The sequence below is a fragment of the Pagrus major genome, chromosome 15 (genome assembly GCF_040436345.1).
Source record: "Pagrus major chromosome 15, Pma_NU_1.0".
In the NCBI taxonomy this organism is placed as follows: Eukaryota; Metazoa; Chordata; class Actinopteri; order Spariformes; family Sparidae; genus Pagrus; species Pagrus major.
In genome coordinates, this window is record NC_133229.1 from 2,768,324 (window position 1) to 2,782,739 (window position 14,416).

Here is a 14,416-nt window from a genome sequence, read left to right on the forward strand (position 1 = left end):
GGTGTCATATGTGCCATTTTCTGGATAGGATGATTATTACTTGTAACACTACTTTTTAGTTAGTTTCAACAAAATGCCCAGATAAATAGCCTAGATCTTTTTAAATAAACGAATGGCCTTGGACACAGGGATGAGCAGGCAGACAAAGGATCAAAGTCTGATATATTATGAGATAGGAATGAAAATTTTTAATTATAGGCTTAGTCATATGAGCCTATAATGACATGACAAGACAAAAATCTGGAAAACGGACTAAGGAATGCATGGGTATGTGATTCAAGAATGAAAATTAAAGTGCACTTGGAGGATTAGACTTCAACATTTGGTATATGAAGTACAGCTAAAGAATACAGGCTTAAAAACTTGACCATAACTCAGGGCCCCTCTACAAGATGAGTCTTTTTTATACTGTAATCTTATATACTTTTTAAACAACACATTACAAATAACATTTAAGTTCTTATACTACACCTCTTCAATGTTCAACCTGCACAAGCTGACCTGTTTAATAGTTCAATACATCAGAGTGAGAGATAACTTATTTTCAGTGATATGAAATCAGCCTGCCAAACGTCAAGTAAAGTTTACCTCTCTCCCTCTTTTCTTCCAACTCCTCTCTTTAGGGCCAGCCCTTTGAACCATTCAGCCCAGTTTGAGGGAACAAAAAGAAACAAATCACATTGTCCTTTCAGGAATTTTGGCTTGTTCACTGCCTTTCATGACCTCTTCTTTAGGCACCACTCTGCCTCTCCTCATTCAGCTTCCCCAAGAGAGTCAATGGTTTCTTACATCCCAGTTTGACAAGTCAGGAGGATACACGCTAATCCCCTTAATCTGGCTTTTCTCCCGCACGCAGCCACAGGGAGAGAGGGAACACAGAGAGTAATCCTGTCAGTGAAACAATAGGATTAAGGGTCCAACCCGTGAGTGACAATCAGGTATCCACTGACTGATCTGCAAAGCAGGAGCCCTGGCCACTCTCTCATCAATGTGACTTTATTTTTTGTTTGGCGGGCCCGAGAGGGATGGGGGTGAGGTAGGGGAGGGACGGGTGGGTTGTGACAGGAGGAAGGATATTTCTTTGAGGGGCTGCTGGAGGTCTGACAGGCCTGTGGTCCCCTAAGCACCAGGGACCCAGGAATGACTGACAGGTGAGCGGTCAAAGCTGGTAGGGTTTGGAAAGGAAGGCTGGGAAATTTGTGTCTGGGAGTATGGGCTAGGGGGTGGCACAGATGCAGTTGATTTCAACTCATGTTTTTCGTTTCTAATTTAGGAGAAATTAGTGTGTATTCTTAATGGGACAGATGGTGTCACACAGCCATGCCTGTAGGGGTGTGAATATTTGGCAATCTCATGACTTGATTCGATTCTGAATATGGGTTGTCCGATTCAATTTAAAATAGTTTTTCGATTCAAAACGATTCTCAATTCAAAATTGATTCTTGATTTAATAAAAGAAAAGGGGGCATTATTTTCTGCCTCCTTTGCTCCAGTATACTGCGTGCTAAACCCTTCATTGGAGTCCTTAATCTGCTAAAATAAAATATGAAACACAACAGGAAATTAAGATAAATTATCTGAATTAAAATCAAATCAATTGTATTTATATAGCCCAAAATCACAGTCATTGCCTCAGTGGGCTTTACAATAATCTGTACAGTGAACGACATCCTCTGTCTTTAGACCCTCCCCATAATCTGCAACCTTTTCATTTTACAAAGTTAACAGCATTAATTAATTGATACTTTGAAAGCATTCATGCCTATATGTGCACAAAATCCAGCAATGAGAGCAGCCTTTCTGCTGCACTTTTCCATCACATCCAAGACGCTGAGCAGGCACAGAGTTTTTGAGGTAAAACTGACTGAACATTGTGTTATTTTCTCCACCACGAAGTTTGACTAAGTTGTTCTAAGTTGTGTCGTGTGTGATGTTTTTTGATCGCTGCTCTGCTCCATTAAAGGGACACTATGTGGTATTGGAGAAGAAATTCAAACTTATTATTTACAATATTGATGGGGTAATAATACAAACTCAGAAATATGTATTTATCCCATAACTGAATAAACAAGCTAGTTCCCCAGAACACAGTTTGAAGCTAGACGGTGGCAGGGTCCGGCAAATATAAACAAAGTAAAACAGTATGAAATTGTGTTGTCCTTTAAAGTGTAACTCTCGCCAAAATGCAACCTAGGCTTTTTTTGTGAATGTGCCCGAGTCAAACCTTCGTGTAAAAGCATAATTACAATGAAAAAGCCACTTTTAAGATTCACCGTAGTTTCGTTTTCGGGTCAAAATCATTTTCAATTTCGATCCCTGAGTGCAGCGTAACATGGAGCTTTCTCCTCCATGTTACGCCGCACTCGGGGATCGACGCATCTCGACTGGCAGGACAGTGACGAGCAGAGCAAGCGACTGCTAACGTGAGTTGTTCAAAAACCTTCTTTTTAGTAAACTCTGTGTACACAAACAATGTTCTCAATGCTCGTGTTCATGTGTAGAGACCCTGGTGATACTACGAGCAAAGTTTCATGTTGCGTCAAGTCTTCTTAGTGTTTTAAAAATAGTGATTTTGATGCTACCGTAATGTTGCCCCTAGCACGCAATTGAAAATGATTTTGACCCGAAAACGAAACTACAGTAAATCTTAAAAGTGGCTTTTTCGTCATAATTATGTTTTTACATGAAGGTTTGACTCGGGTACATTCACAAAAAAAGCCTCGGTTGCATTATGGTGAGAGTTACACTTTAAGGTCAGTTTGTTTATTCAGTCATGACAACACAGAGAGTTTGTTTATTTAGTTTGTTTAGGCATTGAAAATCAGTCAAAGAAGATGTTTCTCTTCTGATTAAAATTTATCCCCCAAAACTACATAGTGTACCTTTAACGTTAGTCCCTGGGTGATTGCGAATTGAAGTATTCACAAATATATGGCCTCCTTCATGTTCATCTTGCAAAGGTAATTAGTCTTTCATTAACTAAGAGAAATTCTTGCAACTGCTGTCTTTTTGGAGATGAACTTCAAGGTAATTCTAACGCGTGCTGTAAATTGTCCAGGTGCTGCACTACCCTTGCAGTTCTGCCTTTTTCATTTTGTCAACATGATACTATTAATTAACAAATTCTATATTGATTTTCAACATTTGTGAATCGATTCTGGAAAAACATCTATTTCACATTTGAACATGTGCTTTCAAAAGGCAGACAAAAATGTCATATATAATACTTGGCCGTCAGTTGAGCGCATACCTACACCAAGGTCCAACAGTCCACTTTAATTAGAGTAAGCCTAATCCAATATCAAATAAAACATATCTAAACCTGATTTTTATTTCGATCTGCATGAAATTATACTCATTCATATAAACAATCCTGGATCCCTCCCTTAATCTGGATGCGCACTAAGGTTAATGGGTTCAGTTCTAGGCGGAGACCCATCCTCCATTCAAGTTTAGTGGAAAGTAGTTTTTGTGAAATCCTACTGACAAACCAACCAACCAACAAATAAACTGACACGTAAAACACAAAAATGAACTTGAAAACATAACCTCCTCTGCAAGGTAGGGTAAGTGAAGGTAAGCATCTTTTTGGACAGTGGTGAGTTAGATAAACTTGTATGTATGCCCACACATAGTGTTAATTTATTTTAAATATAAAATGTATTTACAGAAGCACATATTCATATTTCAAAGTTGAAAATGTGAATTCAATATGTGCTTTCTTGTAGGGGTTTTCTCATGATAATAAATTATACCAGATGGTGATTCAATCATCCAAATGGTAAATAGGGTTGTTGTGGCAGTAAATAATATAATACAACAAAGAAAAAAGCTGGAAATGGAGAAAATGGTTTGTATCAAAATCATACAACCCATGCACAAATTTTAAAAAAGCATACAAAGTAGCATAATATCAAGATCATTTTTGAGTGTAGTCATGTTTTACCCTTTCAATAGCTAAGCCTTTACTGCTATGATTATGATGTGGACTTCACCTTATTAACACCAGATGGCTCCATTGGTACAAATATATCTTCAGCAGGACTCTCACAGTGAGAGAGCTCTCTGCAGCCAAAGCTCCCCAGGTCAGGAAAAAGGCAGACTGCTCATAGCACCAACACTTTGAGCACAATAACCTATCCTCAAACCACACAAACCTCAAGCAGTGATGTGCTTCTGATATCCTACTTATTGTTGTTGCCACTACTGCAGCTAGGAGCCAGATCTTAGAGCATAACGAAACAACCCTCACATCCAGTGACAAGAGAAGCTGTCCGCTCCATTCAGCTCCATTGAACTTGGCCAAAGAAAACAGCGGTCGATTCTTCACATCTCCTCAAGTTACGGTGATGGTCTTGTTAAGTGCTGGGGGTAAATTACAGGTTAGCCATTGTGTGAAAAGGACTGACTCACAGGATGGTGGATTTCCATGTGTGACAGGTGCCTACAGTGGTTACTCTGTTTGTTTAGGCTAGCTGTAGCAGTCCTCTGAGCTGATGCTGTGGAAATCCCTATTGAAGGCTCACCTCCAGAGGTAAGGGTTAAGCAAGTGGTGACCAAAGTAGGGTTAAAGGACTGGCAAGGGTCCCCGACAGGGACCCACCTGAATGCCTTAAATATTTTCTTTTGCTGGTCAGAAAAACATAAAGAAAATGTCTTCTATTCATTACTGAGTCAAAATCTTGTTAAGATCTTCACTTTTTCAGGTTTTTATTTTTTTTAAAAATGTTTTACAGTATGTAGTTAGCCTACCTCAGTATTAAGACTGGAAACAGCTAGTCCGGCTCTGTCCAATGTTCAAATATACACCTACCATCACTTTTAGAGCTCACTGATTGACATGTAGGTGTGAAAACATTGATTTTCAGGCTACATGCAGCTTCCCAGTGTCTTGTAGTCACAGTGAGGTTGCAAGAATTTGTACCATCGTGCCTACAGTGACCAAAACTAAAAGTCTTTCTGTGTCCTACAACCCACAATGCAGCTGGAGCCACTGCACATGATTGCAAGGCGGAGGGCTATCATTAATTAAGAAATAGTTCCAACACATTACTACCACCAAAACCAGAGCACTTCATCAGAATAGACGTGAGCGCCACAGGGTTTTTAGACTTGTCACTGCAGACTTTGTATGTAAGGAACAAGGTTTAATGTCTTGAAGCAGGTGGGAACACTCTCCTGTGACAGCAATATGTTGAAAATGTCAGTAATAATATAGTAATAAAATTCCTCGTACACAGCCAGGGATGTTATCAAGCCCATCAGCTTTACTCACATTAATTGTCTGGAGAATTCTTCTCATATCCGCTGTGGATACTGACAGCGGTAGATCTTCTGGAGAATCAAAGCAAACATAAAATATATTAAGCTTCTGTCAACGTGGCCTCACGCTTTTGAAGTGTCTGGTGTTTTGGATTGCTTGCCACATATCTTTGATGCTAATAATGTTGAGGTCTCTTCCCAGTTTCTGCTTATTTCTCTACTTTGCCTCCTTGATGACTGCTTTCAGTCCTGTTGGTGTATGTTCTGTATAGAGCCTTCATCCATCCATTTGTCTGGTTAGACACCCACATGATTTTATTGTCCTTGTGATCATGAAAGAATAGCAGCACTGATGGCTTATAACATCTGTTTAGTCACTTGCAATAAATAAGAAGACTAGTTATCGTTAAGTGCCGAAGATTTGTTTGTGTAAACGTGGTCCAGTGTTTTCTAGTGGGATTGTGGTGTTTATTATTGTAACCATAGTGGCACAATGGGTTGATCTCCTAATTTTAGCATAGTGCCTACACTGACCCAAACTATTATCATTCCTTAAAACTTAATCAACCAGTGTTTGTGCCTCAGCTTAACCAAACTGTACCCATAGTGTTATCACGACATAAACATTTTCAACAGTGATGTGCAACAGTTATGGACAAGATGACGTCATCTTGCTTATAAAGGTGTCGTTCTGGAGGGCATGGACAAATAACATATTTTGTGGTGTAATTTGGTGGACTTGTTTGCCTTTTTTTAAAAAGACATGGTCTAATATTTGCTTATAGAGCATTTCATATTTTGGGCTTATGGCCGGCTCACAGCTAAAATGAAGGATGTCAACTGTTCAGTAGTGTGCTCAATGATGTTCAGGTAAAATTAAAAATAATCAACACAGTGCCTGGAGAAGACATTGAAACTAAAACCTGAAGTGTTTGGATAAACAGTGCCATTTTTCACAGCACCAACACTCAACAGCAGCTTTGTGCCTTATGATGTAGCACCCTCTGCAATGGATGATGTCACCCAAGACATGGGTATTAGGGATGAGAGGCCAAAGCAGGAGGCTTTTTTCTCCTGCAGTGGTCTAAGCTCCCAAACCTTGAGTGACACTACAGAGAAGGAGAGACATGTAGAGACAAGAAAATACATTGTTCACTACCAGGCCCATTTATACACAGGCTGATACTGGACCCAAACATCATTCACCAGCCAATCACTGTCATCCACCTGAAACTACAGTTAACTTGAACATACTTTATTAAAAAAGTGATTCCTTTGGTTTCATATAGAGAGCTATTCATAGGATATAATTTGGTCTTGGAAATCAAAACCAAACTAGAATGGCACTCAGTACAGCACATATTTCCGACATGGCCCAACTGAATCAAACCTAATCCAATATCAAACCCGATAGCCCTGCATCACACAATTCATCCAAGCACTTTAAGTGGACATAACCCAAAGGATTATGTTGTAGCCATTGCAGTCATGTCACAACTGCCAGCTAAAGTGATCTACAGGACAGATTGCAAAACTTTTTGTAAATATGAATCATTTACACACCAAAACATGTAAATATAGGGCCCGAGTTTAAAAATACCGAAATACCCCTTTAAATCGGATTTTAAATTAGGTTTTCTTCTGGAACAGAACCCAGAAGGTCCGGTTATACTTTTGCAGTCAGTTATTGAGAAAATAGTCCTGTGCAATCTTTGATTTTAAATGCATTTTACTGACTTAAATCTAGCATCAGAAATACAATGTTTTGTTCTAACTTTACACCTGTTATAGTTTATTCCTTCTTTATATGTAAATTGTTATAGGGACATCCCACCAATCACTGACTTTTGGTCAATTCTTGCCTTTATTTGACTGTATAAGGTTCTCTCCAGTCATTTCTCTGGCCAGATTTGAACCAGGGACAGATACACATTGCGTCTTAATCACTCAGCCACCAGTACAAGCTGTATTTTTGACATTCTTTACTGTATCAAAATTGTACAAATCATTCAGCGATTGCAGTACGATCCTGACCTCTAATGCTATCCCTGTATGCTTTATTAGTCAGTGGACAGTAGATTGGACTGGAGTCATTGTTTTTCACATAAGATATTTTTCTTCAAATTACTAGACTTGGCTAAAGCACTTGTATTTAACAAAATCTTACACCCATAAAACCTAGTGTGTTGTGTGTTGTTGTGAAGACTGCCCCCATTCCCGGCCTCTATGATTAATTCAACTGTCAGGAGTCCCTAGGGGTCACATCTCCTGCATGGGTGTGCAATGTCTGTACGCACTCTGGCTACTGCTCTTAAGTGGCTTGGTATATTAGCTAATGGATGGCATATGATCTAATATATGCCATTAATGGCCAGCAGGGAAGGTCACTACCCAGACTCACAGTGGACATCCTGGGACACGTGTGGCTGGTAGAGTAACACACAAGTGCAAACTAACACACAGCCTTGTTATACTGTAGTTTTACTGTATATGTCTCCTGCTTAAGCAATGACCATACACATCTTCAAAGTGAATGCATTAATTACAGGATAATTCTAGTCTCATCATTTTTGTTAATTATTACATTTTACTCACCAAAGTAATTTCTGAGATTTGGTAACACAGCAACGTTGCTGCACAGTTCTCCAGTGGGTCAGATGAACAGACAGGTTGGTGAGATTCAGCTTATTGTTTAGCAACATCTTAACTGTTTTTGTTCACTCTCAGTCCTCTCATGGCGTCATTTTCAGCTGCAGCAGGCAGCTGTTTTCAGAGAAAAAGCTCTAAAAATCCACTGTACACTACCTGTTCAGCAACAAACAGCAGACAAACACAGTTAAAGACTAGCTGGTGAACATAGTGGAGCATCTTAGCAGCAGAAGAGTGGGATATTTCCCCTTAGGAATTGTTAGAGACCAAAAACAGAGAGAAAAGAGATTGAATATTACACTAAAGACTAATCTAAATGAATGATAATGTTTCTCTGAAACTGGTGAATGTGTAAACAAGCTTTGGGTTCACCATATCATCTTAAAGATATTATATGTAAGAACGTCTGAAAAAGACTACACCTTTGTTATACATTTTGTTGAGATGTGTACATTATCCCAAATGTTTCCAAAAATGTTCACACCCAGAGAAGTTTACTCAAGGTAATGGGGTGTTTCATTTGGTTGCCATTTGAGTCTGTCAGTGAGAATTCAGGTCAACCTCTCATTGAACTCAGCACTCACCAGAGACTCTCTTCTTTTCCCCCTTTCCTGTATGTAACATTACATTCATGAAGTAAAGTACATTTCCCCTCCAGTCAGTAGTCAACATTACAGTACATAATCACCTGACAATCAAGGTCACCTCTACGGATTGCTAATGTAGTCAGGTTGACATACGGGAGTGAAGATAAATCCAATTTTCAATCCAAAAAGTTAGAAGTTATCTCTGAGCTCCTGATTGGTAAATGTCTCTAGATCAGAGCAGAATCCAATGTGTTCATTCCTCCGGAAGGTGTGGCCGAACTAGTACTTGTGCTGTATGTCTTTGTTTTTTTTAAAAAAAAAATGCTTTTTTGTTGCTAGTGCTATATACGTAAATAAAGTTATTAATGATTAATTTGTTATATTAACAAAACAAAACAGCTGCTATCACAGCAACTGCTGCTCACAAGTTTTATTCTTGAGTCCTTTTCTACTGACTCTTTTTTAATTTAAGATTTTTTTGTCATTTCTACTTTATCAGACAGTGGAGCAAGATGGTAAAAAAATGTTAATAGGAAATAACATGCAGCAAATGGACATTACAGTAAGGACTAAACCTTGATACAGAGTATAAGCTTCAGGTGAGCTACTAGTCGACCTCTTAACTGACATACCACCCACCCACACACACACACACACACACACACACACACACACACACACACACACACACACACACACACACACTCCATGCCGTACTAGGACATGAACTCCAGCTGTTCCATCCCTGTGTGTGAAACACCAGGTGTATGTGTGGTTTGATAATCCAGAGGCGTGATTATGTAGAATTGATCTCTGTCCATCAGATGGATCCTCACATTGTACACCGTGGATATGGGTGGTCAAACACTCCAAACCCATCTGCTGTGTGATCTCCAGTGCAGGGGTCAAATGTATGTAAACTCAAACACCGTTTCCACAGTGATAAGATGGGTTTGTCATGAGGCTAATGTGCCCTAATCCCCTCAAAGGCTTCAGCTGGGTCCAGGCAGCAACTCAGAGAGGAAAGGCCTGTGTTTTCCTCACTGGGGCTTACTCACTGGCTCAACAGACAGTGTGTGCACATGATTTTTATGTGTTGAGCATTTGTGGTCCCAGTGCCTCCAGCTAACAGATTAGCCCTCTACAGACAGGCTCCAGCATGCTTCCCATGTCCAACAAATGAGTTCTTTCAGGCTTGCTTTCAGTGTTACAGTTTCTCTCTGTCCACTGTTATCTTCATCCCAGATTCTAATGCAGATGTTCCATACAGGAGCTTAAATTTTGAAATGCTAACAAATGAATTGCTGTTTAACTTGTTAAGATCACAAAGGGTTGGAAATTCTAAAAGGCTATTCAAAATGATTCTGGTCAATATTAACCTTATGGAGTAAACACCTTTTTATAAGGAAAGCCTTTTCATGGGTCACATGGGATTTTTATTCTCATAATTTTCTGTTTTCTGTTCTTTCAACACGAGTCCTGCAATTCTTTGTTGCGTCTTCCTCACTTCTTTCTAAAAATATAAAAAACCTTTCTTTTCTGCAGTCTGAGTGAGCATAAAGCAGATCTTTAACTTGTACTGTGGTAATTGCAGTAATTACTGGCATTTTCTGTGCTATCTGTCCATTGGCTGAAAACATTTTTTTTTTTAAACTTTTGATCAGGTGGGAAAGACATGTTTGGATGGGCTGAGCCTTGGCTGACCCCTGCCCATAGCCACAGCTGGCCTTGTGCCAGACACCATAGCACGGGAGAGCTATGAGTATGAACATTTACGCTCAAGTCGCTGTTCGCTGCAGTGTTCTGCAAAACACCAGGGGTGTACAAACTTATCTGTCACCCAACTCTATGGGGTACTATATTACTGGAATGTCATTAACATGTAGAAATGCTCAGTTCTTCTGAAACCAAAAGCAGTGCACTGAATTGGTTGCTGACACAGAATAAGCAATTCTTTTGAAAATGTGAAAATATTTATTGTGAAAATAGACAGCTTTATTGAGCAGATCAGATATTTATGAACAGTGTGTGTGTGTGTGTGTGTGTGTGTTTTTTTATCATCTGATGTAGATGGGGCTCTGGCTAAAGTCCAGTGAGTGCAGGGCAGTGGCCAGGGCTGCGTAGAGGTGAGAGCTGCTGAACCTCAGGCAGTACACTGGGCTGCTCACTGGGTGTGAGCTCAGCTGGAAGAACTGCACAACAAACACAACATGAAATCACATTACAACAACATTACATTTATTGTCTCACATTTTGATCAGCTCATGAAAATCATTTTAACAGGATTTGGGTAAACGTAACTTAATCACACTGTATTTACCACTGTCAATTTCATCTTGAGGATAGACTGTACACACCTGCAGGCATTTGGTCTGCCGTTTGTCCCAGAGTCGTACGACACCATAGTATGAAGAACCGCTGGCTATCATGTGATTTCCGTCAGTCTGGATGCAGTACAGAGCGCTGTCGTGAGGCTCTTCCCATTCCATCGCACACTTCCTGTGGAAACAAATGGGAGGGTTTACACACGAGTTGACATAAACAGGAGATGCTTCTTATTTGTAGATGTCCTGGAAATAAAGTTCTCTTTCCGGGGTTTTTATGTTTTTCCTTTCAACTTCTTATCCAGCAGCATCAATCCTTCATATGCAGACTGAAGGTATGTTTGTCTATCATTTAATGTACATGAAGCAGCTCTTCTCGAAAGTAGAGAAATATATTTTTAAGGGCTTGTCTGACAGCAGCTGTGGCTCAGTAGGTACAGCAGGTTGTCCACTGATCACAGAATTGGTGTTTTGATCCCCAACTCCTCCTGTATACATGCTGAAGTGTCCTTGGGCAAGACACTGAACTTCAAAATGTTCCCGATGGTCAGGCCAGCAGCTCTCTGCCACTGGTGTGTGTAACCTTGTGATAGTGATATATAAATGGAACCATTTAAAGTATACGTTTTCATTTCTTTACCATACAGATTTTAATTATTATAACTGAGAATTTGTTTTTGTTTTATTAGCTCTGTGCTCTTGCACACTGGATTTTAATTGAAACAGTGACTTTTATTTTAAAGTGTTGACTGTCAGCTTTATTTTTATTATGTAATATTTTGCATCACAGCATAATAGATGAATAGAGATAGAATTGTATTTGTTTGCCTTTTTATTTTTTAACAGACACGGTAGATATAGACATAAAAGATTGATAGAGAGAGAAGGGAATGAAATTCAACAAAGGTACCAGGCTGGATTCAAACCATGAAGGTCGCGATGAAGTTTGTGCTTTAACCCTATGCCACCAAGACATCTCTTTAGACCTTTAATGATAGTTTCCCAATTGCAAGGGACCAAAATGCATTGGACAAATTAAGATAAAACTCAAATAAAGTCATAATATTTGATATTTTAAATCATGAAAGTGACATGATTCCAACCCATGAGAAAGGCCTCAAAATCTGAATCTGAGTGTTTTGGGGTAAAATAGTAAAATTTCCCAAAATGTAAAAAACAAAAATATTGAGCCTGTCCTCATCAGAAAAGCCACAATATAGGTTGAAAACTCAAGCAGCTCATTTTGGCGACTACCTCTAGCCACTGTAGTAGTTATTACAGGTAGAGAGGAGGAAATAAGAAGTAGTATAAGGAGCGACAGCTCCATATAGTGATGTGTTGGGGATGGCGGAAGGAGGACAGGGCTTTTGTAGTGAGACCAAAAGTCAACGGTGAGTTATTTTACCTAACAAAGAGTGAAGTGATGTCACCTACATAATGTAACGTAGGTTACTTGGCTTAAGTAACATAGTGATTCGAAACAAAACCATGATGTTATACTGAATGACGTTAAACCTAACCAAATAGTTTTGTTGCCAAACATTACCAACCTACAAGTAAGGTATGTGTCGCTGGTATGCTGTAACAGCCATGTTGGTTTGGGAACGGTGATAAATGTTGTTTTGGGAGACGGAGTCGATCGACCTATTCAGTTTTTAGGTATGAAGATGTGTTGAAATCAAAGATTAGTGAAAGAGTAAAACTAATAGAAAGTACTGAAAAATAACAACCTGAACTGCAACAGTACAGGTGAGATTACATCTCTGTGTGTATGTTGAAACTCCATCTCTTGTTTACAGGAACACCTAAACTGTAATTACCAAGGAGGTAAATGTGTGTGTGTGCGTGTGTGTGTGTGTGCGCGCGCGCACATGTGAGCGTGCATGAAGGCAGCAGACTGTGTGAACAGCGGAGTTTCAGTGGTTAGGAGAGGGGAAGTATTTCGGGGATAAGTATTTTCTGCCAATAGACATTGATCCTCCATTAGTGCAGCCTCATCAATAAGTGATGGAGAGACACCAGGGGCAGACAATGGGGCAGCAGAGATGTCTGCAGGTCTTTCTTTCTCTCTTTCTCTCACACACACAAACACAAACACAAACACACACACATATGCACGCATGCACACTCTAATTCTTGCAAACCTTTATTGGGGAGGTCATCCATTGTCATTGCACCCTGAAAGTGACAAACACAAACACCAATTTTGCACACACACACACACACACACACACACACATTCACATTTTCCTTGAATTTTGAATTTAATTTATATGCACAGTTACAGCTGTTGTAGCTGTCATGCAATGTTTGCCAAAAAAGAGACAGAACACACAGTAAACAAAAAAAGAAAACAAAGAAACATTTTACTGATAGCATTGCTTTTTTTTTCAAATTTTATATGTATATTATTAAAACATTATATATACATAGTAATCTAAGAAGTATGTTTGGATGATAGGTGAAATTATTTTCATGATATCCATAAGGATATTTCCTGATCAACACATCTTTATACTTAAACGTCTCCCAAAACGATTAGGACTGTCATTGTACAGTCGCAGTTTGGTTAGGTTTAGGCAGGACAACTACTTGGTTAGGTTTAGGAAAAAGATCATGGTTGGGGTTAAAATCACTACATTACTTCTGTAACTTCCATTACAGATGTACCTACGTTACCTCTGTAACTAATGTTATCCTGTATGACCTTTTCACCCTTTATACTACTGCTCCTCACTTCCTAGTTTGCAGCTGTAACAATTAGTATGGCTGCCGGAGGTCGCCTTCTAACAAGAGACGTCAATATGGGTTGTTTAAAAAACTGCTTTAATTTTTGACCTATATGGTCATTTTTCAGACGAGGACAGGCTCTCACTGTATGAAATAATCACAAAACAATCAAACTGATGTTTAAAACAATAAACCATGTCCCACAGTAATGCACTACAGAAGTGGAAACTAGTATAGTTTATAGTCAGAAGAGTATCAGAATCAGGATCAGAAATACTTTATAGATTCCTGAGGGGGAAATTGTGTACATTACAGTTGCTTCTTTTAGAACAAAAAATGTGGTAGTGGGCCATGAAGCTTGATTTAGGCTTCTGCATTGAATCGACGCCGTACCTACGGCTTAACCTTTGTGTAGGTGATGCCCTATGCTGTAGCATACGACATAGCCTCCCCAGAAATGTAACTGCTCATCACAGTGACACGGACCGCAATGACTATGATTGGTCCGCTGGGAAGCATCACATTTTTCAGCTTGTCTTTTGGTGCTCAGTGGCGGATTGTGACCTATAGTTTACCCAATAAACACACAGCACTCTTCGGCTGTTGAAGTCCTTCCTGAATGGCCGGCTGCTGTTCTTCTTGGATTTTTATGTTAGTGGGGTTCTCTCGGGAGGGTGGGGAGTTGCAAGAAGGGGGAGAGGTGGGCAGTAGAGTAGATGCTGACTGGGAGTAGGCAACCGATGAGTCAGGGGCTGCAGTGTCAAATCTATTAAAAAACAGATTACGTTTGTTGGCCCTGTCCACACCTGCAACTCCTCTGTTGCCATTCGATCCAAAACCAGTGATGTTCCTCATGCTGCTCCA

The 14,416-nt window shown here is 39.6% G+C and overlaps 1 protein-coding gene across 1 annotated transcript in view; it reads right to left on the bottom strand.

Annotated features, from left to right (window-relative positions):
* Positions 1–10,449: 10,449 nt before the first annotated feature.
* The window catches only part of fbxw4 (F-box and WD repeat domain containing 4), a 59,859-nt gene continuing 55,892 nt past the window's right edge, over positions 10,450–14,416 (bottom strand). Inside the window, exons 8-9 of the mRNA XM_073481841.1 lie at positions 10,856–10,997; positions 10,450–10,690 (exon numbers count right to left, since the gene is read on the bottom strand). Coding sequence (XP_073337942.1) covers positions 10,556–10,690; positions 10,856–10,997 — 277 coding nt within the window. The 3' untranslated portion in view covers positions 10,450–10,555. The remainder of the gene's footprint in view (positions 10,691–10,855; positions 10,998–14,416) is intronic.